Genomic DNA, 27,104 nt, shown 5'->3' with positions numbered 1-27,104 from the left:
TTCTCTTTCATTTTTTTTTCTTAACAAGGAAATGATTTTGGAAGGGTGCCTCTACTCCTCTACATCTTCTTTCTGTACCTCTCCCTCTCTTTCTACTGCCCCCTATCGAATCAAGATCAGACACCAACTTTATAAAAGGAGTCGGTATCATTTGCCTTCTATTCCCTGCGGTGCATTCTGCGCCTTGTCAGACTTTTCCACGTATAAGTCGATCGTCAACATGAAGACATTCGCGAAAATTTTCAATGTGCTTCGCTCCAAGGGCGTCGATATATCAGAGAAAACGGGCGTCGATATATCAGAGAAAACGGACGTCGAGAAAACGAAGTCGGACAAAGCGGCGAAACATGCAGAGTCACCACAGAAAAAGCAGACTCTGACTCCTAGGAAAATAAAGATCCTCATTTCTGTCATCTATGGGAATTTGTTTCTCGGAAGCTGTTGCTCTTTGTTGGCTCCTTTCTTTCCTGATGAGGTAAGAATTTGTTGTGCCAACATTCGTTTCCATTTCCATTTATTCATGCAAATTGCTTCGCAAAAATATGAACATGTTGTAAAATATTATCCTAGAAACATATGAATAGTTTTTTAAAATGATGAATCTTGTAATACCGGTAATTTTTAATGATAGTTTAATTAACTATGGAGTTTACATGATAATAAAAATTTTATACATACAGCATTCCGAAGATAAATTTTGGTCACAAACAAAATCTAGCGTGTAAAACGTCTGAAGAAAATTCGTTTCAATGAAAATGACTGCCGTAGGTAATCAAATATCCATCAAATACCGAAGAATTCAACACACCAATTCATATATGTGGGTTATAGTACCTGAAACAAAATCATTTTAATGAGAATCCGACGATATATTTTGTTGTTTTATTCGATTATTCGATATAAATATGGTTTTATAAGTTTAATACAACGATTCAATATTATATGTTGTTTGCAATAGTTTTTTTTTGCAATTCATATAAGTAACTTCTCTCTCTAAATAATTATAATTATTAACATAATTTTTCCAAATTTTAGTTATTAAAATAATTTTATTTTTTTAAATAATGCTCTTTGATTTTTTTTGAATAATTGTTTTTTAATTAAGTTTTTAATTTTTTTAATAATTTGTTTCATAATTTCGGGGCTTTGAAAGTTATTACTCTACTAATTATTTATTACTAAGCTAAATAATTAATTTTAATAAGCTGAATAATTACTTTATTATTAATTAATTTTTTATAAGCTAATTAATTAATTTATTAAGAATTAATTATTCATTCAGTTATTACTCTATTGTGTTATGCATTGAAATAATCATAGATTATAAAAATCGGATTTCGATAAAGTATACTTGATATACTTTTAACAAACGAATCATTATAGATATACGCACTCGCTACAAGTTTTCCGCTGCAGAATTTAGGTGACAGGAAAAGATTTATAGACTTTACGTATAGTTTCAAACTTTTATAGGACAGAAATCAAATCATGAGCTCGAAAATAAGTTCTTGCTGTTTGAGAGAAAATGAAATGGGGTATTTTTTGTTTGCTTGGTTGGTTCTTTTAGAAATTTTACAAAAGTATTTCCAACACATTCCACACTGCTGGAATTTTTTTTCCATAGGAGTTTCCGACTCAAAAAATTAAGAGAAATTAAAAGTTCGAAGAATTCAACATTCATTATATTCTGATGAATTAAAATCCACAAACAAAACTTTAGCTTGCATAAAAAGTAAGTGTTACAGATTCAAATTCTTTTTTGATGATAAAATGTTGTACATTTGTTGTTATTTGCGGCAAAATGCAAAAATTTCAATAGTTAAAATTACTACAATTATACAGAAAATGAAAATACAATCCCGCTTATTTTGAATTGTTCCATTTTGATGTGAAGTTATATTTATCCCTCTCGTTTCAAAGTCAAAAATCTATTTGATCGTATTCATTGAAAACACGACAAAATTAAACTGTTTGAACTTGGCGCACTTATTCTCCGTAGAGACTGCGATTTGTGCTGCCATCTGCTGACAGCTTTGAGAAACAGTAGTTTCTTGATCCGTCACTAGGTGGCAGTACGGGTACTATATTTCAATTTCAATACTATCTGCAAATTTTGATTTTTTTTTTACAATATGTCTTTTTTGATTCGTTCGTAATTGCTAAAAAATGCACTACTGACAATTGAAAAGCTGTAAGAAGCAATATTTATCCGAATTCATTTGAGACATTGGTCATGAAAGTGATATTGTTTTTTTCTTTTCATGATATATTATATCATGATACTATAAAGCTTAGTTTGAAAGTGAGTTAAACGCACTTTCAAACTAAGCTTTATAGTAGTTTCTTGAAGACAAAAACAATTTATTTTCTTTTTAATAAGTTAAAAAAAGTAAAACTTTGAGGATATAAAAGGTATATGCATCAAACTTTTTATGTACTTTCCTCTTAAAATATCGTTCAATTAATCTCCGAAAGTTGAGAAATTTCTGTTTCACAAAAATACGATTTCTTTTACAGGAAGTAAACAAATTATATATATTTGTAAATAAATTGGTAGGCTGGATAAAATTTCATCTTAGAAGCCTATCGATACGAAATTTTTTAACAGCTGGGGCTGATGCGAAGATCTATTTTGGAAAGTGCGTGTCCCGTTCAGTGCACACGAGCTCCAAGGAAAGATCGCGATATTCGTTGCCTTTGTAGTCTTGCGGTCTAGGGTGTTCACCCGGAAAGTGAAAGGACTTGGGTTCGATTCTCCGCAGGACCCGTTGAATTTTCTCTCTCTTTCCCAAATGAATCTTCGCATCCGCCAACTGTTAAAAACCTTTGTATGAATAGCAGAGAGTGACACATCATCCTCTAATAAAACGCATTAACATCTTAGAAAATATGTGCAATATACTGAATGTTATATTTCAGTGTATCAAGTACAAAACGAAGAAATTATATCATTCTAAATGAATTCATACTCCCGTATTGTTCTATACAGGGTGGTAACTATCGATCGTCCCGATAATCGTGATTCCTTATGAAAAACTAATGCGGAAAAGTATTTTCAGCTTTTTGATCGGACCCATAAATTAATGAGTTATAACACTTTGGAAATTGATGACGTCATTAAAAAATCCGGCTAAATTCACCAAACGTACAACTTGGCGTTTTTGACCATGCTAAAAATGCATTAACCCTGCTACACAGAAAACGAAGGACATACATTTAATATAGATACGTTAAATATAAAATTTCTCACACTTTTTTTCAGGAAAGAAAAAAAACTTTTTTACAAGTCGATCAGAATATGGTCTTTGCATCTCCCAACGCCAGCTTTACAGCAGAGGTTGTAGATAAGCGTTAGTCATTCTGTTTTATTCTCCAGAAAGTGCTGCGTCTATTTATTTATTTTTGTGTTATAATTTCTAATTTGATGGCATTCAGCATACAAGAATATTGCGACATGCACCTTATATTAGGTGAGTGCCACGGATCAGCCTTGCAAACAGCAAGTCGACAGTGCCCTCTTAAAACATGGGCCCACCTGGGTACGGCCCGGGGGTCTCAAGAGAAAAAGGAGCCTCGCAAAACTGAGATCTGGTTGAAAATTTTGAAAATTTGTCCGGTAGGACCTCAGAAGTAGGGCCTGGGGGACCATGATCTTCTTAAGACGGCTCTGACAGTCAACGGTATCCAACGCGAAAACACTTAGACCATAAAGTTATTTTGCGGCCGGGCTGCCGATCAGGTGTGTATTACCACAACCAAACGTAGACGCTGGGCCAGTGTTGACTGTAAGGACACCGTTTTTTTTCTCAATCCTGAATTTTTTGAAAAAAAATTTACTGGTTTTTCCTAAGTTTTCTTGAATTTTTTATTTAATCAAAAACTTTTATACACAGGTAATTTACAACGGTTTGGTTGAAAAAAAAGGCAATATCATATAGAAGTCCCGAAGATTTCATGAATTATCGCGTTTTGCTTGTGAGGGCGACCTCTCCCCCCTCCCCTCCATAGATCCACACCTGGCTTATGGTATTACCATTGAAATTCACCTTTCACTTCATCCCCAAAACTTGAGCCAACCTGATAAAACCAATGTCAGATTCAGAATCAATGCCCGAAAAGCACCGATAAAATCACTAAAATTTTTTTTAGAATAAAATCGGTATTAAGTAGTGTAATCAATAGAAAAATTCCGAAACCAAATTATTTTGAATATGTCAATTCATAACATAATAAGTTTGATTGAAAGTTTCCGATTCAATCATTGTTATTATTTTACTGTTTCCACCAGTCACACATTCGTTAAGCTACCATTTTTACATCCTTCATTGAAGCTTTTTACGCGTAACAGTTTTGATGAAGGTTAAAAAAACCCAAAGAAAGATTGCCGTTTTTTCATTGATCAGCATGTAATCTGATTAAAACGACAACGTAAAATAATGATCGCACAGTTAACACGTACGTACTGCATGCAACTTCCCTCAAAAAATTTTACTTGATAGTGAAGGTAAACAATTTGCCACATTTTGGCAAAAAAGTGTTGATTTGGCTAAAAAAGTTTCGAACAGCTATCATTTATCTAATACGATATAAATCTGGTGATAAATTTGCCAACATAGAAGACGAAGCTAATGCGTAAGATGTACGTAATAGCAAGGTTATAGTATCACACTACATGGAAAGCAAAAGTGCCAGTCGTGAAGGAAGAAAGAACTTGGCTTCTAATGGGATTGAATATTTCAGGTAATTTTTTCAAGAAGTGACAACCGGCTGCTGGTGGAGAAATGCACTTTCGTTCGGAGTTTGGCAAATGACCATTAGGAAAATGACAAGTGACAAAATCTCGAAAGCTAAATATTCGTACTTACTAAATATTCGTCCGATCCAAAAAACGGAAAACACATTCCCCATATAAGTTTTTCACAAGGAATCACGTGTGTAATTATTAGGCGGTCGATAGCTACCACCCTGTATAATCGAATTCAGATGACCGGTGAAGTAAAAAAAAATACCAGTCATTCAACACGCATTAACAAATATTGACTAATAATTATTTGATATTTATGATCATGAATTGCCCGGATCTAGGAAAATACAACGATGATCCGTTTGACTCCAGATCAAATGATGAACGTTAATAGTTTTTTAATGATTTAGTAATTAATTTTGCTCGAACAATAACAATTAATTGACAGCTAATTTCACCCCGTTCTCTGTAATGAAAAATTTCAATAAATCTCATTTCCTAACGAAGCTAGATAAGAAGGAAAGAAAAAAGTACAGCCGAGTCTCCATTCACTGAACATCTATATAATGCGTTCAAGTTTTCTATTTAACGAAATTTCTACATAACCTTGACTTTGAGCGAAATTTACGTGTAAATGAATCTCCATATTACGTATGTTACGAAAGAACGAAATTTTTCTGACTGAATTTTCAAATTAAATTCATTAAATCGTTAAATTCACATAAGCTGAAAGAAAAAAAAAACTCCTAAAAATGCTATAAATCGTCAAATTGAAAAGCAAAACTGCCAACAAAAGTTCTGTTTTATACAGAGAAAACAACTTTAAAATGCTGCAAAATTTTCTGTACAGCGATTAAGCGATGAACAAAGCAAGATTACAGACTTTTTTTACAGCTTTGGATATACTGTATGTTAAAATTAATAAAGTGGATAAATTAGTTTCTGTTTTTTCAATCATTGCACTTCAATCATAGTTGGAAAAATTGATGGAAGCACTACACATAACAAGTATTAAACAGAAACAAACTTCAAGTTAGGTTCACAACAGGTACACGCACATTCCGGCATGCAACAATTCGTTAGACATTCCGTAGAGGAATTTGTATGAGGTGCATATACGGTTAAGTATTAGTATTCTTCGTTTCTGTTTCGTTTTTATAACGCAATCTACGCATTTATATTCTCATTTTTGACTGACATTGTATTTGCGACAATGCTTTGTTTACAATTTTTTTCAATTACATTTGAACATTTTTAGAAATTAAAGAGAGAAAAGAGAGAGAGAGAGAGAGAGAGAGAGAGAGAGAGAGAGAGAGAGAGAGAGAGACTTTTTTATGTATGACTTTTCAAAAATGAAATTTTTGTAAACTTCATCCTGATTTTCGATCTGGAATTTTTTTAGTCACCATAAACAGAAATATTTACTTTGAAAAGTAGAGAAAACTAATTTTTCGTTTTTTTATCAAATGATACATGAGGTTTCCCAAAATCATAATTAGTAATTATTTTAATTAAATTAATGAATTTATATTAATTAAAAAAATATTACAAAGAAAGAAATTCTAAATTAATATCCAATTTTTTGAAACTTCTCGAATATGTTATGAAGATACTCAGTTATCATATATAAAAAAATTAGGCCAGTTGATCATGAAATTGGAAGAGCGATCAAAAATGGGTTAACGAATTTTCTATGTGGGGACATGCGACTTCATCAAATAGAGACCTGACTGTAGTTATGAAATCAGAGTTGATGAACCTAAAAGAATAATTCTCAGTCTTCGTGTGTTATGTATCATATTTCTGTGTGATGTTTTACAAAGAGTTTACGTAAGGTACCGGCTGCTTAATTTACAGCATCAAGAAGATAACACATAAACAAAGAAATATATTTATAGCGAAGTGAGTTATTTATTAGATTTTCAACTGATAGAAACTCGACTACGTCACATTCTTCTTTTTTGGAAACAGTAAGAGAAAAAGGAATTTATCTATTAAATAAACAGAGACGTCTTTTTCACACAAATGACAATCGTATCTTGAACCACGGTACGGGTTGTTTCATTCTTTAATTTTTTATGATGCTTGTGATTCTTTCTTCGAGAACATTTAAAGAAACAAAAGTGTGATATTTGGAGTTTAGAACAAAACGTTTGTCAGTATTCTTAGAACTTGAAAATTATTTTCTTATTCTTGTTTTTTCTCCACTTTGTCAACATTTAATCTCTTTTCCCTTGTTAACGTTATCACTCTAGGAAAAACATTGTATAGGTAGGGCAATGTTATTCAAAACAAAACACGTGCATGATGATGTGAGAGTACATGTGCGTGTCTCGATTCAATCGCCATATAAAGATAAATGCGATAAATCGGTGACTATGCATAATCACCAAACGCCTCGTTAAGTCTGATAAATTTACCGGTGATTATGCGTATTTCCCAGACCAAGTTGTTAATTATGATAGATATGGAAGAAATGTCACTTCTTAATTCAATCACTTATGAATTTCCTCCCGTAAGTGATGTATTTATATATTTCACGAGTTTTTTCATAAAAATTTAATAAAATCGAAACAAGTGTGAAGAAATTTGAAACATGAAAATTTTGATCAGTCTTGTAGTATGACTTCTTTTTTCACATTCATCAACACATGCAAACACAACCAACGTTACCGAGCGAATTCATCAACTTGGACTGAAGTTTGAGCATAATATTATCCGGTAAATATCAGTAATTCATTGACGATTCATCATATCTGCCCCTACGAGCTGGGGATTTGCGCAAATAGAAAATGCAATAATACAAATACAAAAGCCACAACAGGCAAAATGTCTGAAAAAAGATACCCATAAAAAGTAGGGATGTCGAATATATATATTTGAACTATATAAAGTACTGCAACCAAATAAGAGAAATTCGCAAAATGTAATCAAACTTTCTAAAATAGTCAATAACTATGCATAATCACCAGATTTATCACATTTATCATAACAGCAGCAGCCGATGTCGAAGTGTATACTTTTGGCGAAATACATAAAATGAAGCAATTTAGTACAGCGCAAGTGTGATAGGAAATAAAAAAAAAGTGACTCTATATTTGAAAATTTGACCATACCTTTTATTAAGTACAAAAACCTTATTGAGAACCCCATTAGTGTTGTTTTAAACAAGTTTTTATTTTTAGTTAAAAAAACAGCTAATGAACATTAATTTTATAAATATTCTTTTGCTCTCTCTTAAATTACTTCATAATAAATGAACAAAAATTTCAATTTTATCGTTTCACTTTCTTTTCTTAGGCGGAAAGGAAAGGAGCAAGTGCCACTGAATATGGATTGATCTTCGGCATATACTCGTTAGTTTGTGGTTTAGCGTCACCAATTCATGGGAAACTGGTAAAATTAACTCATTTTGATTTCCGCGTGATTCCAAAGTATAACTTATAAAAAAACTACGGGAGAAGTGGAAAGCGTCTAATTTTTTGCGAATATTTTTTTGCAGGTGGCTCGTTTAACTCCTGGTTGTTTGATGAAGGTTGGCATGGCAGTGTCTGGTATTTGTTCCATAGTTTTTGGGTACGTCACCGGCAAATTATACCTTATCTAAATTGATCCTGAGTCACTCGTTATAACATGTATTTAGTATACCTGAAATATATGATGCAATCGCATTCAAATGAATTTTTCGAAATACAGTCAATTCCCGTTTTAACGAACACCGTTATAGCGAAAACCTCGTTTTAAAGAAAACTTTTCCAATTCCTCAGATAAGTTTGCATAGGAACAATGTAAAAATCTCGAATTCCTTTATAACAACATTTATTTATTACGAAGGGATTTCTCCGGTTTCTTGGAGTTCGTTATAACGGGATTCGACTGTGTGTTAGAACATGGCCTATACGTGTATAACAACCGGAAGGTTGGATCCAATCACATTTAATAATAAAACAAAGTATTATATCCCTTAAATTAAATGCCGAAACATTTTATCTTGTTAGAATGAAATCACGTGTGTTGTTTTTCAAATTCACGTTGGATTGTTTTTTTAGTTTCTTCGACTCAGTTATTCATTATGTAGAAGATTTTTGTAAAAAAAAAATAACTGTAAGCAACATGAAATAACTGTCAATTCAAAGAGATAAAAGTTTTGTTATATTAAGGTTCGGTATACAGGGTGTCCTGTAAGTGCTAATGCGGCCTTTATCTCATAAACCTTCCGTCGTAGAGATATAATTTAAAGTTAAAAAATGCTCAAAAGGCGTTTAAAATTTACCCTGTACCATTTTTGAGAGTGGAAATATACAGTATGTCACAAAATAAAAAAACAGAAAATTTAATACGATCCCCTTGTCTTCCAACTTCCAGTTAGAAAATTCTTGCCCTGTTTCTCCTAAGTCCAACAGAAAAAAACCCGTGTTCCTAAGTGCAATATTTGAATTCAAAAATCTTAGAAAAGTTATGAAAGAAGAGCAAAAAGTGACGGACACAACGCTCCTTTCCCTCATTTATGCGGTCCTTTCCAAACTTTTCTTCGAGAGATTTTTTAATTCAAATATTTAAAATATTTCAATATTCAATTTTATTTTTGTTGGCCTCAAGAGAGACAGGGCAACAACTTCCCAACTGAAAGTTAGAGGACAGAGGGAACCGTATAAAAATTTAGATTTCTTATTTTGTTACATAGTATTTTTTCACTTTCAAAACTGGTAAAGGGTAATTTTTGAATGCCTGTTGAGCATTTTTTAATGAATTAAATCAAATCGAATTTATTGTTATCATATAACAGTACAAAAAAGAATATGAGAAAAATTTACCAAAGAATCAATAAAAAAAAAAATGACCCATTCTGGTAAATGCTAATAAAAATGAGTATGGAAAATAGAATATTCAACTAAAAAATTCAAATTATTGAAATTAAAATAAAAATTCATGGCAACAGAGGAGTGCAATTTAAAAACAGTTCTACACGCTGTGTTAAATTGAAACTATATCTCTACGACGCGACGGACGTTTGATGAGATAAAAGCCACATTAGCACTTACAGGGCACCCTGTATAAAAGACCGAATAGCGGGAAAAATAGATTCCATGATAATGGAATGAATGCCGGTCCATTTTCATTAATGTCCGGCCTGCACATGATGACTTCTTTTAATGTAAGTAAATGTTTTAACAGTGAGAACAACTACGGTTATAAGGCCTCATTAGCACTTACAGGACAACCTATATAAAAACTGTTCTCATCCACAACTTACACAATTTTTTTTTTCCAGCATTAAAATTCCTTCAAGTCCACAGGTACAAATTACTTTAGAGAAAAAGTTGTCAGAGTATTACAAACTTCAACTTCTTTTTTTACCCGTGAATACATTATTTTTCATTGATATCATCTTTCAAGCAATTGTACGAAAGACATTTATTTCGGGGGAGCACTTCGAATGAATTACATAATTTATATCCGGGTATATTTACGAGCCTGTCTGTTGTAAATCCGCGAAAATTTATCGTTACTGTCGGGAATATCATAGTCGTTTTAGCATATCCATACAAATCCACCCGTGATGATAGTGATATCTTTCCTTACAAATGATGAGAGAAATATATTAATTTGTTATCTTTTCACAGAACTCTGACGATGCTTCCAAATGGCATACCATTTGTTGCGTGCTCGTTTACCGTCCGCATAATCGATGCACTGGGAGCATCAGCTTTTCTGACAGCTTCGTATACCATCATAGGATGCGAATTTCCTCATAATATTGGTCGCGCCATGGTACGCATGAAACGTCATTACTCTTTATTACACTATTTATGAATCCAATATTATAGCTTGACCATTTAACAACTGCTTTTTTTTTATTATCTATTTTCTAAACGTAGTGATTAAAATGTAAAAAAAAAACCGCTGAATAATATTTGGAACTATTTCATTGAATTTTTATTCTATGATGTTATTAAATTTATTTAAAAGAATTGAAATTTTTTTGAACTGATAAATGTGTATGTGTACGTGTTTTTTCCAGTCTGCAGTAGAAACTGCGTATTCAGTTGGTTTGGCAGTGGGTCCAGTTATAGGAGGATTATTATATGAAGTAAGAAGAGACTAAAATATTTTTATTAATTTACCTTATTACAGTCGACGCCGCTTATTAGAATCACGGATAAAGCTATCAATCGGGTATCGTTGTCAATTTTGCAAAGAACGGAACGGATCAATGTCATAACATCGTAAAAAATTCATTTAGAGTTACTGGGACTTCGGATAATGTTATCAATTTCTTTTTCATCGAATCTTTTTCTTTGGGCATCCTGAAGCTAACGTTTAACCAAACATTTTTTGGCAGCTCGAACAATCAATAACCTTTTGGTTCCTGCTAGTGACCACTCCTCAATCCTCCGAGAAGTGATGCATCGCCGCTGGCAGGATCATTGGAACAATCAAATTAATAATAAACTACATGCTATCAAGCTTACACTTGGCCATTGGCATTCGAGTTGCATTACTAACCGAAAGGAAGAAGTTCTACTTGCCCGGTTACGCGTAGGACACAGTCACCTCACGCAATCATATTTGTTATTACGACAGAGTCAACCAAAGTGCCCACATTATCGAAGTCCATTGACCATTGCTCATGCTTTTACTTGTTCGCATCATCGTCACCATTTTACAACCGCTTTTGGTCAGAATCACTTTTCACTTCGTGACATTTTATCTGACCATTGCGATGCACATCTTGTATTTTCAAATTCATCAAAACCATTGGTTTATACGACAAATTATCGTTCTTTTACAATTCATGTCATTGTTTTACGTTCCACGTTGCTTTTTATCATGCGCAGTTTTATTTTTTTGACATGACAAAAGGACAATTTTTCTTATTTTTATATAATCATTTGTTTTGGCGCAGTTTGGCCAAATTTATCCTTGCGCCAATGAATTAAAAATCGAATCCAATTCAAACATTTTTTTCCTGTAAGTATCGTTATCGGACTGCAAGGCTATGTAGGAGGCTACAAGTTGTCAGCCCAACTTTGAGGCGCAAATGCAAGTCGATCTCCCCGTTAAAAAGTCTCGCCACAGAGAGCAACAGGCCTACAAACAGTACAAATATACAGTCACTACACATCACTCACTTCACTTCTGAGATATAGATGGCAGCACTGAAAAATCATACACAACATTAGATACTCAGACTGTTAGGTACACACACTTACAATTCCGGCACAACTCGCTAGGTAGTAAATTGCCTATGGCGATAGACTTGAGTTGTGCTCGGTAAAAAAAAAAAAAAGTTGTCAGCCTTCCTCACTCTTGATGTCAAACATTTCTTTACTCAAGTCATAATCAGTCCGTACTTATTCGCTGAGATCAAAGTACGTGTGGAGCTACAACTACTACTACTACCACTAAACCACACGAAAGAACCTCATCCCCATTCTTCTGCGGAATTTCTAATGAATTGATACATGTTCGAATGTGCGTGTACGTGTTGTGAACCTAACGTGAAGGTTGTTACTATGTAATGTTTGCACACGTGTGGAGATTTTCTTTCTTTCAAACCGAGCACAACTCGGGTCTTTCACCATGGGCAATTTACCACCGAGTGAGTTGCGCCGGGAGTGCAAGTGCGTGTAACTAACAGTCTGAGTACGTATATATTGTCAGGTGTCTGATTATCAGTGCTGCCACCTATATTTCAGAAGTGAAGTGAGTGAAACGTAACGATCGAATATTTGTATCATTGTAGACGTGTTGCTTTCTGTGGGGAGAGTTTTTAACGGAGAGATCGGCTCGAACTCATACCTCAAAGTTGGGAACTACAGAAAACCAACTTCAGCCAACCACCACTAAGGTGACGGTGAGGTTTGAACCCGGATCCTCGCAATGCGACTGCGTCCACTCGACCATCAGCTACGTGTGGAACTGATTTTGGCCTTCGTATAGTGAAATGTATGACTGAAAAAATACGCTTTTTTGAGTTCTTGACCAGTTTCTTTCTGTTGACTAGATTCAAATTTCTTTTTCTGAGAGACTTTCTCAAGGGATCTATGAAAGTTATTGTAGATTAAAACAATTATCCTAATCGTGATATGCATTAAGCAGTTCCATTCCAACGCCTCAAAATGGCCGGACAACAAAAATGCAATATTTTAACTCAAAGGAGAAAAAAAAATCCCGTTTAAGAATGGGGTAAAAAAAAGCAAGGAGAGATCGCACATTTTGCAACCAATTGTGTGGGAAATTAAAACAGAATTTTCCCGTTTTACCGAACCGACATGTCCCATTCGACCAAACAGGATTTATGGCCACCGGGATTATGGTACTTTTTCGGATATAGTTATCATTCTGTTATTGTTATCACACACCACGAGTCCCGGTGTGATCACATTAAGCGGCGTGACTGCATATTATATACCGCATTAGATATTATTGTTGTCTTAAAAATAATAATCTCTGACATACATATTTTCAATTATTTTCTGCGTAATTATGTTTCATTTAAATAAAAATACATTATTCGCCTCATTTTTAATTTTAATCCTTTTACCTAAGGATTTTCTCTGCAATTTACGAAACGTATTTTCCCCCCTTAAAATTTATCATTTATTGATTAGAGAGTTGTGGTCTTTCTACATACAACTATTCTATATCCATATGATTATCAAAGCATGTCTTCGATTTTTTTCTTTGACCAGTTAAATTTAAAAATTTTCCTTTGCTTCATGTTTTTCTTCTTGAAAGCAGCAATTATCCATTCCTTTGATTTTCATATTTACTGAATTTTCCTATCACTTCATTGACAACAATCAGGGGACTTCGTCATTCAGTTTATTGTTAGTAGGACTTCAAATTGAATGGGTTGCTCATTCCAGACTCACCTTTACTATCAGCTATTGTTCCCTAATTTTTTTCGATCTTTTCAGATTGGTTTTGCCCCTCCCCACGCCGTCAGGTATCAAATACCTCAGTTAGATACGATATTACTTTTGTGCTTAATATACAGCGTGTCCAGAAAGTCGTTACCCGGGATCTTTTCTGTAACTGTTGTTTGTAGACAAATAAAGGTCAAACTGCAAAAATGTTTTAAATGACTTAAATACAGTCGAGTGCACGCACTTTTAACATACACCGTGGATATAACATATGGTTGTGTAATCCTTGAAATTTGGCCGATTTACTTTTATATAATTTTTACCTCTCTTGGAACACATACCCTGCTTAAAACATTACACTGTGGATATAACATACCGAAAAAAATAAAAAATAAATATATATTTATATATATATAGTCAAAGACAGACTTTTGCGTAACAGTCGTTATATGCGGGTGATGACGTTTTCTCATAAAAACACGTTAATTTTTCCAAGCAATAATAAATTTCTTTATCAAAGCTGTTACACTTGTCGTCGAAAGACAGCGCTACAAATTCTACTCATTTTTGTTGCTTCCTTTCGCCAATGAATGTAACGATCTTGAAAATGTTTTTGGAATTATTGAATTTTTGCTATTTTTATTTTGTTTCTTTTTGATCACTTTATGGTTGATAGTGATAAAAGAAAATATGTTTTAATTTAACCTTTGTAATTTCCCTATTACAAAGCTATTCTAATTCCAGAAAATCGATTGTGGACACAATTTGTTTTCAATATATTTCGTGCGCGATGGGTTTTTTTTTTTATCTGAATAAATTTTAAAATTTTTTCTTCAAATGTAAATCCGTCAGCATAAACTCAAAGAAAACATTAGCATTTGCAAAAATGTATGCTTGTTGTTGTATTATTTTGTTTTCTTATACATTTTCGAAACTTTTCAGAAATCAAATTATATTCATGGAAAATTGAATTTAAATTACTAGCTGCATAAGCTTATTTTCTCAAAGGCGATCCCCTGCTGCGTAAGTTGATTTAAAGACCTCGCTTATAGCAAACTTCTCGAATCACAAAGAACATTGCCGTACACAAAGGAGGGAATTGAGGTTGGGGTTCTAAACCCCCCCCCCCCCAAGCCGAGAGTATAGTGTTATTTTGCAGGAAAAAACGTAAATCGCCCCCCCCCCCCGGGTTGAGAAGAAAAAGAAAATGAAACCCTCCTTGAGAAAGTGCTGCTTACGCCTGTGACCAAGAGGGTATGTAATAACCGAACTCGACTCTTTTCATATCAAGGTACACATAAATAAATTAATTTTTGAAAGTGTCCGAAATTTGAATTTTTATATTTTTTCCAGATCACTATTATAATATTAAAAAAAAATAGTCCCTGACAATTAACCTTACATGATTTCACATTTTTGTCTAAAAATTTGACCAAGTTCATCAGAATTGTTTTCTGAGCTAAATTTTTTGTAATTGAGGAGGGGTGTATATACATGGAATTACTTAGAGGTTGATATTTTTCCCTTTAATGTTATTCAATATCATTTGTTTTTGCTCAACTAACTAACCAACCGTGTGATGGCTCGGTCCATATCCTACGGGACTTCTAACAGAAAAGCCATCATCAGGAAAACATATTTTCAATATAGTTAATATGCAAAATGAAAAATGCATATGCTCGTCCTATACACATTCCACAATTTCCAAACATTTCAGAAACAGTTATACATACAAGCACAGTAATATAGCAAGCAAAATAAAATAGCACATTTGTGTATCTCATACACATTCCACAATTTCTAAACATTTCAGAGGCAGAAATACAAACAATTAATTAATTTACATTTTCCACAAACAAGTGATTTATTAAACTGTATAGATAAAAAAAATAAAAAGTGTACTATATACATATTACAGTAATAATAAGTAAATAACTTTTTCATCAGAGACTTGTTCGAAACCGATTCTTCATTATTTGGTCAAGTACAAGTGTATTTTGCTGTTCAATTTGTGAACGGCCTTCAATCTCTTCTCAAAATTTATATGATCAATTAAATTTCACTATAAACTATAACTATAAAAATAGGGAATAGAACATATATATAAAAAGTTACATTTTGTATTTTTTTTCTCAAAAATTGATTTCCATACATAAAAGTGTTATAATACGAATAATTGAATAATTTTTTAACTCATTAAAACATGTTTGCAATTGGAGGAATTTGTCTTCGACCATAGTTGAGAATGACAAGGCGTTTATTAACACTGTAAAACAAGCTGCATATCATTATTAACACTCGCTGTCTTTCAAGTTTTAGAAATGCATCATTTCATTGGAATTAGAAACGTAATAATTCGTTAGAATTAGAAATGTATTAATTCTATAGAAATGTATTAATTCATCTTCAATTCTTTTTTTTTATAGTATGGTGGTTTTATAGTTCCTTTTGGTGTGATCGGAACATTGCTTCTGTCCGGGACATTTGTGAATTTTTTTCTGTTCGCCGATGTGGGTAAGATGTATAACTGAATATTTCCATATTGACGTTGCATATTTACTCCTTCTTGTTCACCGAAAACGATGAAAATTTCAATACGAACTACGTTGAAAATGTGATTTTGGAAAAAAAATGTCGATTTTTATTTTTCATGAAAAGCCTCATTTCTTGTAATTCCGAAACAGTTCTTGTTTTGTTTATATGACACTTAGAACTGAAGTTACCTCTACTTAAGTGTTGCGTTTTTACATACAAGTAATCTGTGAATAAAAACTAAAACGCGTTTCACAAAAAATGCTATTTTTGACACTTTATTCAAGTTTGAAACATTTATTTTTGAAAATCTATTACGAAATTATCATTGTGAATCAAAATCTGAGGTCTTTCTCATATATTTACAGTGTTATAAACACGATATGTACAATGAAATTTCTAGAAATTCACACGTTCATCAACAGATTTGAGTGTAAATTATGAGCACGTTATACATACCTTTAAATTTTTTGTTCATAACCTGCATCATCACTAGCTAAATGTAACATATAATTTTGTAAATTAACAAAACATTTCATTCATAGAATTTTTTGCTATTGTATTTTGAATATTACGTGAATTTTGCTTTAAATTTGACATAAAAATGATTTTTCCACACAAAATGGCATAGGTAGTCCAAAATGTATTATTTCGATATTCGAGACACTTTTTATCAAAAATATTATTTAAGTTCAGTCCAGTACCATGTTATAGAACAGTGACAAGAAAGATGATGAAATACCTTAAATTTCTTTGAAAAATTGAGTTTGTTCATAAAGTCAGTACGCTACTAGAATTTGAAAATAAAGGCTATAAAACGGAAGACGTGTACGTGTGCGTCGTGTCTCTAAATTTAATACCACACGTATATAGAATTTTCTATAGCCACATTACATGAATGACTATACTTCGCATTTATTCACAGAGAAAACGGAGAGTGTAAAACCTAGCAGCGCAAAGAAAATTATCACGAATTTCGATTTCCTGTTGGATATTTTAGTCATTGGAGTTTGTTTCATGACTTTGGGTTTCAACGAAGCTACTTTGGAGCCTCATTTAAGACAGGTACGAATATTAGAATGGAATATTTTAAGAGTTTTTTGAGATAACGTAATATGCAAAGCGTCAGTATTGTTTTGTCAGTGTCATGCGTGTGATAAATTTTTCAAATAACGTTTTCACAAACAGTGTCTGTGTTTTGTATATTACAGTTTTTGTTATCACCCAAAGCAACTGGTGGAATGTTTTTGATTTCTGGTTCAGTAGATGCCGTTGCTTCTTTCCTTTGGGGTTATTTTGCGGAGAAATTCGTGAGTTTTTTCTTTGTTTTTTTTTACCCATTTGAATTACAGTTCAACTTTGTTAATTCGCAGGTAAGGAGGAAAGAGTGCTTTAATAATTTGTATGATCTCTTGGTCTATTGATCGCGAAACAGTTGAAGTGTTTGTGTGGAATTTTTTGGGTACAATATTTTCTTTTCAGTTTCCACGTTAGGGTGCGAACATTGTGCGTTCGTATTTCCGATTATGGGAACCCGAGTCGTCTCCGATTGGTTAAAAACCCGAATTTCAACTTTTTTAGCTTTAAATTCGGGTTTTTAACCAATCGGAGACGACGCGGGTTTCCAGAATCGGAAATACGGATGCACTATGTTTACACCCTTTGACAGGTTCCGTTTAATCCATGTATCCCCACCAATATTTGCCACACAATCTCCATAATACCTATAGAAATACAGTATTGAGTTTGAGCCCCCCCTCCCTCCTTCCCCAATATTTTGAGTCCTCCTGAAATTCCCAATAACTTTAAGCCTATGTTTTGAAAGGAGTTCCGATGCATAAAAGAAACAGAAGAAAATATATGAGGCTTAATAACTTTCTCACAAAATAGGTAAACAATTTTTGTTTTTTCTCTCTCTAGGAAAATGCGCAAGTATTGGCGCTGATGCCCTGTTTTATATTCACGCTGTGTTTTCTCATTGTGGGTCCAGCACCTTTCTTTGGTTTCCCAACGTAAGTAGTTTTTCGTATTCTGAAATCTCTGTATTTTCATTAATTTTAAAAATTTAATCCATACTTTGTTATGATTTTCCTATGCTGTACCATTTCCCATATCAATTTATAGGCTCAGAGATTTGAGCTTTTCACCGTTTCAGTCCCGGCTTTTTACTCACTGTAGAACTTTTTCTTTTGACCTCATATCGAGCCTGTACTCAAAAGGTTATGTAGGTTTGGAGTTAGAAATATGGTGAATATGAGCTTTGGAAGCTTTCACCAGTGAGCAGCACTTATAGTTGAACTTTTGGGAGCGGGGGGGGGGGGGGGGGTTCAAGATGACTTCCAGGAGAAAATGCCTCCGTTAAGAATGTGATTTATCGCATAAAATTTAGCAATAAACTTCTGGAAAAAAATTGTATGTGAAGATGAATGTACCCTTCATCATCTTGGCTGAAAAATTTGAACGAAATGAATTCACAAGAAAAAAAAGAGAAAAAATAATGATTTGCTGACATTAATGTTTTTAAAGCATTTTTTGAGCTTCAATATGATTCATTATTGAGTATCAATAATGCAAAAATGTTTTGAAAATTCCAAGAAATGAATTTTCGGGTCTGAAAAGGTTAAAGAGTTATTAATTGATGGTTTGTTTATTTAAACTTTATTTTCCTGAATTTCTGAAAACCTGTCGTTATCCGCAGGCTTCTATCAGTTGTTATCGTCTCTCAAGTTCTCTTTGGATTGGCCATGTCTGGGGAAATTATGTGCAGCTTCACTCACGGCATTAAACACACTATGTAAGTATTGTGTGATTGAAATAACTTATATATAGAGTGGAACCTCGAATATAACGATACTCTGCGGAACAAGAAAAAATATCGTTGTAGAGAGATTATCGGTATATCGAGAGGTAGTATCATCAGATTCCGCCAAACATGGAACCTCTTCTGAATCGGCGTTGTGTAGGCATTTATGAGAGCTTACTCAAGGCAAAAAAATTGTAACAGATTACTTGATGGATAAAATTTAGTCAGTTGTCTCACCATGGAATGTAGTTTGCCACTTTCATGTGCATATACATGAGGTGCTGTAAGTCTCATGGCACCTTCATTGGTACTTTCGAAGATAGATAGCAAACATCGGATAGCATTTTGCACATCGGTGGATAGTGCAAAAGACCGATGTTTTTAAACACTATCGAGAAAACAAAAACTGACGAGGAATTAAAAATTTACATTCGCGATAATTTTCTAAGCGAAATATAAAAAATACCGTTGCAGCAGTTTCGAAATCTTCTCAAAAAATATCGTAATAGAGGTATTTATCATAGTAAGGGTATCGTTGTATCGAGAAGAGCATTTAACATTAAATTATAGGCAATTCCAACAAGATGCGAAAAAAACCATTGTAAAAGGGTTTTCTCGTTATATCGGGAGAAGAAGGGGGGAGGGGATTTGTCGATGACGGAGCTGACTGATATGCATATATATGATTCGGCACAATCATCATCATGCCCCCCCCCCTACAGCTTTCATTGTCACGCAGAAATTATTTGAAGAAATAAATAAGAGAAATAGTAGGCCTACTTAATGTTGCCACTGTGGTGGTCGAGTCGTAGTGATGGACTCGCATTGCGATATCCCGGGTTCGAACCCCACTGTCACCACAGTGGTGGTCGACTGAAGTTGGTTTTCTGTGGTTCCTAACTTCGAGGCGAGTGCGAGCCGGTCTCCCAATTGAAATGTCTCACCACTGAGAGCAACAGGGTTAAAAACAGCATAAATATTCAGTCATGAAAGAACTTCTGAAGCACGACCGGAGTTGTGCTCAGTTTAGAAAGAAAATTATTAATGTTGATCATAATAAACTATGACGGAAACCTTGATTTAAAAAGTTTGGCATTGGATTGCGAGAAAGTTTTGTAGTACTCGTATTAATCACATGTACTACTGCTAAACCACACATGCACCTCGTTCACATTCCCCTGTGGAACTTCTAACGAATTGGTACATGCCGGTAGTGTGCGTGTAGGTGTTGTGAACCTAACATGAAGTTTGTTTCTGTGTGATGATTGTTATACTGCTGCCATCTGTCGTCAAATTTTCTATCTATGAGTGAAGTGTAACGATTGAATAATTGTTTATTTGTGGGCTTTCTGTTCTCCGTGGCGAGACTTTTCAACGGAGAGATTGAATTTGGGAACCACAGGAAAAAGTCATATGTACCAGTTTTCAATTTCATATTCCGAGTTTTCCTTCAAAAGAAATGTGACAAATATTTTTTCTCCTTTATTTAGAGAGCGAGGTTTTCCAGACAGTGTTGCAACGTACGGAATGGTGTCGGGACTTCTGTATTCTTCCGCTTGTATAGGGTAAGAAGTAATTTATTGATATAATGGAGAACCAAGATTCGTCTATTAACCCATTTGCACTCACTGTATTCATTTCAGTATAGTCAGGTATAATGGTTTTAGACTTGCAATTAGATGTTGTATATTTCAGCACATGTAGATGGCAACCAACTCAGAGATTGGCAACGAAGAAATTTCTGGTTTATAAATGAACTTTTGAAGTTGGTGTATGTCATTATCTCGTGGGCATTTTTGTTTCCTACCTTACAATGCATATTGTTATTTTTATGCAAGTGGTTGTTTTGTAATCGATTATTTATATCACAGTTTAATGGGAATAATTAACACAATTCAATTTCATTTCACTTCAACTTTTTTTTTTCCAAACGTGTCGTCATATCTTGCTGTCCTCAAGTCAGGACACTCGGCGTCCATTGTGATATTTCCTGCTGATGCATTTAAAAAATATCTTGATATATATATATTTTCTTGACTAATATTCTTAATTGGCACAATTTCAACAAAATATCCCAATATCGAAATAGTATTCAAAGCGCATAGAGATGCAGGCACAAATGGGTTAATATTTATTGTTATTATATTTGAGGCATAATAATAGTGTTTATTCTCAGCTGCATTTGATATTTCTATATTGACATTATGACTGTAGTAGTTTATATTGTGGGGAGCACTTATTTTTTGGAGCATTTTCGTTTGACATACGGCTAGAAAGAATGGTATGTTTACAACACCATACTTCAATAATTACCTTAAACATTTGCTTACATTATATCAATAGTAAACACTTAAGTTTTACCATCAAAGGATATATTTCAAAAGAAGGTTTTTAATAACAAAATAATGAGGAAAAGACAGCAGCAGATAAGTGATGTGAAAAATATTTGCCTACCCTTAAAAATCAGTATGCTTGTGTGTATATATAATTTCCTTTGGATTATATATTTCAAATTTACATGATTCCCCAAACTCCCCCCCCCCATTTCCCCTCTTTCACATCGTTTCGCTAAGAGACGGAGCACCATAATCCAGAATTTCAAAACCAGACGTATTTTTACATACGAAACACTTCAAAGCCGACTTTCATAATTAGAAACTTTCCCCCTATACATATACAGTACTTAAAAACATATTTGACAAGCTCTTGAATATAATAGCGATGTCGGTGAAATGAAGTATAACAAAAATTACATGAATGAGAGAGAAACGATTTTCATCAGCATATCGAAATGGTACTTATATATCTTATCAACTCCTTCAAGTGGAAATGTAAACTAGTTAAACTATCGTAACTAAACAAACTTAAAAACGTTAAACTAAATTATGGTATCATTGAATAAGTTTTTTATGGACATAACCTTATCATTAAGAAATTTCGCAAAAAATATAAGTTTATAATACACACACACATACAGTTATTTTTAATATCGAAAAATATAATATTTTTTTATATTTAAGATAAAATATAAAACGATATCGGCCTTTTTTCAAAAAATTTGGTTTGTTTGTTTGGAAATAGATTTTTTTTTCTTTAATGTAGTTTTTCTTATTAATTTATTAAAAATGAGTATTTTTTTATTTAAAATACACACACAATCAGACAAAAGAACAAAAAACACACTGAATGACAGTGTGAAGACAAAAAAAAAATAATAATAAATGTACACACAGTTTGTGATCTGCAGGGATTTTGCAATCCTTCCATCGGGTCTAGATGACACATACAACTTGAAGTTGTTACAATGCGACATCGTTGGTTACTATGGTATTTTAGCTGTTTGTTACAGTATTGCGCTCGTTAATCTTATCTGAGAAATATTCAGGCGGAATACTGAGAAATCACAGTACAGTTTTTTATTTTTTTCATGAAATTCAGTTTTTTTTTTAAACAGTAAATGAATCTCATTGTATTATATCTGCATAATTTGCATTTTTTATAATTGACGGAATATCTTTTGTGGAATTTGTAACATTAGTGTATTTTTAATGCTATAAAAATAGTTCAATATTTTTGGAGCTGTATAGAAGTAGCTTCTATTATCAAGTGTTTTATTTGTTTTTGGGACGTGATATATTTCTACTTTGTCTAGCTGAATTTCTATTTCATGTTTTGTCAACTATTTATTATTTAATAATGCAAATTTTACAATCATATAATTTTCCTATAAGTGTTAATGTTTGACATTCTATTTTATTTGGGTTAGTAATATTTATTACTTGGAATCTTATTCTATTGCATGTGTTGTTCAGTTGATATATGTTACTATCGTTGCTTTCTCTTCCCCAAGCACAAACTCCATTATTCACAATTGAATATATCCATCCATAAATTACGTCATATTTATATATTTCCTGTATTTCAAAATAAGTTTTAATTACGTGATTATTTAATTACACTAATTTATTTATTTTCTACAGTGGTTTCATTGGTCCAGCTGCTGGAGGATTTCTCATTGATACTATTGGCTATTCGTACTCTACTCTTTTCGTATCAGCTTTGCAGACTCTTCTGGTAAACAAAACACTGAATGTATTTCATATGATGATGATGTTGATTCCAAAAAAATTTGTGAACAGAACATGAAACACTCGATTTGTATGAACGTAATTTATACGAGCGCATGTGAAATTGATATACAGGGTGCATAAGTAACAGGGCGTATGGAATTTTACTGGTGCACCGTTCATTCTAGAGGCATACTTCCAATTGGAAGAAGGATCCAAATAACGTGTAGAATTCAGATGTCCTTCATGTTGCAAGTGATTGTATCGTAACCAAACTAAAATAAAAATAACTTGCTATGGGCACCCTGTCCTGGAAAACTTAATCAGAAAGTTGTTTCCTTGTCTCTCCTGAGGCCAAGAAATGAATTTCCACGTTTCCAAGTGCAATACTCTTGAGATATTCGCGAATTCGAAACATGGGGAAAAGTTGGAAAAAAACAGCATTTAATGCGGGCAAACGCATCAGGAGAGGTATAGTAGGCCTACGTTGTATCGGCAAAATTAAACTGATGAGTTATTTGCGTCTGAATGAGGAAGCCACTTCTCGAACGCATGGCAGCCATTCCTCGGAAACAAACTTGATGATACACAACACATACACGGTAGATTCGATATTTACCAATTCATTAGAAGCAACCGGGAGTTAAGATTTATTATCCAACACAAGTGGGATCCTCTGTAAGCATGATTAGTGGTTATATATTTTCTTTCGAGGACGACACCCACCGTGTGTCGCAGTGTAGTAGAAGTTTTGTATTTTCCATATATTTTCCTTATTCGTTGGTTATCTCTTACAAGGAAAGGGTCCAAATATGTGTCATCATAAAAAAAATTATGAAAAAATTAAGGTACATTCATGTCAACCAGAAACATATAAAAAACAAAAAATTAGTGACGGAATACAACTAATATAGCCAGAACAAATTGTTTAAAATTATAACAGCTGGCAACTCATCAATTCTCGCGCGTCTTCGCAATATCTATGAAGCACTTTCTCTTCTTCCCTTCATCTTCTCCTACCCCCAGAAACTCTCTAGTAGCAGCGGAACTTCGTTTATACGACGTTCAAGAGGCCGAGCCAAAACGTCGAATAACTGAGACTTTTTAAATAAAATGACTTCTTCACCCTCCACAGGCGTACAAAATATTATAAAATTCAATTGCATCTCCAACTTTGTTATCAAAAAATATATCATTTCAATAACACATGAGGTTAAAATAATTAAATAGCACGCGTGTCAAATCACTTAAAGAAATAAAACTTAGTGGAACATTACCTTTGTGACAGAACACATTGGGGAAAAAATTAAAACGAAATTTCGACTTTCGAACAGGGCCGTCTTTAGTGCGTCATTGGCCCCCGGGCCAAGTGATTTCCCTGAGAATTATTGATGATGAGTGATGATTCTGAGGCCCTACCAGGAAAATTCTTGAAAATTTCAACCTGATCTCATTTTTGGGAGGCCCGATCTTCTTTTAAGGCCATGCCTTAAAGTGCCCATGCTTTGAGATGGCACTACTTGAAAAAATTTGCCATTTTGGATTCTCATTTTTCTGGCAGTATACGATTTGCAATCAGCAGCTTGGTCTTTGATTTTGTTTCTCTATTTTAAGATAGTTTTTAAAGTTGCCATAGGGATATTCAATTGTTTTTCTATATCGACTTTCGTCATGAATTTAAAATTCTTGTTGGATTCTTCCAGAATTTCGGGGTTTTTTTAAACAAAGAACTTTTTGTTTTGTCGATATTGTGAACGGCGGATTTGAAACAGCCAGCAGGCAAAGCACCACAACGAAAGAAAATTCCACAGGAAACGGTCGAAAGAACTTGTTGTGTATGTGTACCCTATGTGTCTCTTATCGGCAGACCAGTACCCTCTAAATGCTTACAGTGCGTGGACTTGCTTAACCTTTGAGAATAACGCTGAAAACATTGGGAGAAGGAAAAACTCTGAAAGGAAATATGGCCATCAAGACAATTGAAACTCGTTTTTTTTGGACTCACCGCGTCTGCGTAGTCTCAGCAACAAGCAATAAACAAATCACTTGAGAGTCCACTCTAAATTACCATCAACTACATCATTGGTTGTTTCCGTATACGTCATTAATCATCCTAAAATTTATGGCTTTCGCGGTGACAAAATGCAAGAAAAACTGTTGCAGCAACGCGATTTCAATGCATACAAAAATATTGCGCGTTTGATGGACGTATTTTCAAAAGATTCGGAGTTCGAGTCAAAGTTAAAACGTCGAATAATTGAGGTTTTGCTTTGAATAAATAGATTATTTTAACATTAAAATGTATAGGAACCAATTGCAACTGAATATAGGAGGTTTCACAGCATTTCACTTTTTTTTTCCTTTTTGTACCTGTACTAAATCATGTTGTTTGAATGACGTCACTCAAGACTCTAAAGGCGCGGGATTTTAAAATGCGTTCTTGCGTGTGTAGCCTCTATTGGCTTCCAAAATGGTAATATTTACTTCTTTTTGAGTGACCCATAATAATTCCGAAGGGTATTTATATATTTTTTGCATAATTAAACGAATTAGGGGTAAATTTTTTTCGAAAAATTTTTGAGGATGACACCTTTGGACCTTTTACATGCTAGTATAAGAAAAATTCCTAACATAAAAAATTGCGGCTGTTATTTCTCTCAATATTCAAAACTTTTGAATTTCTTCTATCTAGGGTCTGATGATTGCGAGTAGACTAGCGTACAAATCAACTTGTACACCCAAGTCTAATATTTCAAGGCGGGGAGAACAAGATCAGAGTAATGGAGCCTGACTGGAAATCTCGGAGTTAACGGAATCAGGGATCCTAGTCATAAGCCATAGAGTCAAAGAACGAAAAGTTGATGTTGATCTCGAGTTAGTGGAACCAGCGACGACAAAAGATACCAGTCGAGCCCACGTAGCGCTAATCCACGAGAAACGAATATCAACAGAGTATGTTTCGTAAGACGAATTGGAAAAAGGAAGAAGTCGAAGTCTTTTTTGGAGAATACACGTATTTTCAATCGCAGTCGAACATTTAAGTCCAACCGATTTATGAATATTTTCCGCGACTGCTTCACTGATGAAGAAACTTTTGCTAACCTTCGGTTATGTATAGCAACAACTATCATTATTTTTGTTAAGGGGGTTTCCTACCTTTTAGCACGGTAAAAAATTTTATTATGTAGAAATATTATTTAAAATGTTATTTATCCATTGGTTTGCTTCAAACTTTTACCACATATTATTTGATTGCGTATGCTTTCCTATGCCAGTACAAAATTTTACGCACCTCCAATACCTAATTTTTACAAATTTAAAAAAAAAATGCATTAAAAACAGCTGTAATTGCATAAAATCAATGTAATTGGATGAAAATTGGTTCAAAATAAAGAAAAAACTGTTCAGTTCATAAAATGACGAAGAAGATTTAAGATCCATTCATAAATACTTGGGTTATAAATTTCCATAAAAAAGTTTTTAAATTTTAAATTTATTTTGAATAAGATTGAGCCGATAAAAAAAAAATCTGAATCTTTTTCAACATTTTCTGAACGCACTGAACAGTTTTCTTTATTTTGAATCATTTTTTATTTTAAATTACATTGATTTCCTACAATTTCATCACCCGCGCAAGCTAGTTTTTATGCATTTTTTGAAAATTTCTAAAAAAATTAAGTATTCACGATAGTTGAAATTTTGCACAGACAGGATATAATATGTAATCAAATATATGTAGTAAAAAATTTGAAATAAATCAAATTGGTTATTATCATCAAATTATAAATAATTATCTAAATGATGTATTTCAACACAAGAATTTTCTTACCATGTTAAAAGATAAGAGAGTCCCCTTAAAATTGAAGACCAAAGAATTTAATGAGTTATTTTATTATCAATGTCTTCATATTTTCCATTTGGAAGAGGTTACTAGCTGATTTTCTGATCAATTAAATTGTCTTTTTTATTAATGCAATAGTCTTTTTTTATAAGTACTCGTATCGTATATTTTCAAATATTCTCTGTTCACGAAATGTTTTAATGTAATTTTTTATCATTGATTAATAAACATTGAATAATTCATG

General features: G+C 33.2%; 1 protein-coding gene across 1 annotated transcript; it reads left to right on the top strand.

Moving 5' to 3' along the window:
* The first annotated feature begins 110 nt into the window (after positions 1–110).
* On the top strand, positions 111–27,104 carry LOC149076147 (MFS-type transporter SLC18B1-like). The gene is made up of 13 exons (XM_089243692.1): positions 111–475; positions 8,045–8,140; positions 8,247–8,320; positions 10,369–10,516; positions 10,767–10,835; positions 16,044–16,131; positions 17,075–17,214; positions 17,361–17,459; positions 18,070–18,161; positions 18,848–18,943; positions 20,443–20,517; positions 22,933–23,026; positions 25,712–27,104. The coding sequence occupies exons 1-13, from the start codon at positions 221–223 to the stop codon at positions 25,808–25,810; spliced, it is 1,425 nt and encodes a 474-aa protein (XP_089099818.1). The 5' UTR covers positions 111–220; the 3' UTR covers positions 25,811–27,104.

This window comes from Pholcus phalangioides, unplaced genomic scaffold, assembly GCF_987345545.1.
Source record: "Pholcus phalangioides strain wild (caught in Gottingen) unplaced genomic scaffold, Ppha-v1.0 ptg000015l_1, whole genome shotgun sequence".
Classification (NCBI taxonomy): Eukaryota; Metazoa; Arthropoda; class Arachnida; order Araneae; family Pholcidae; genus Pholcus; species Pholcus phalangioides.
Note: the sequence above shows the minus strand (reverse complement) of the source record. Positions and strands in the feature narration are given on the sequence as shown.

Excerpts from the sequence above, each read along its gene's own strand:
- LOC149076147 (XM_089243692.1), top strand. The coding sequence starts at position 221 with ATGAAGACATTCGCGAAAATTTTCAATGTGCTTCGCTCCAAGGGCGTC. Across the intron at positions 17,215-17,360 it reads TGGAGCCTCATTTAAGACAG|TTTTTGTTATCACCCAAAGC; the intron begins GTACGAATATTA and ends TGTATATTACAG. Across the intron at positions 20,518-22,932 it reads TATTCTTCCGCTTGTATAGG|TGGTTTCATTGGTCCAGCTG; the intron begins GTAAGAAGTAAT and ends TATTTTCTACAG.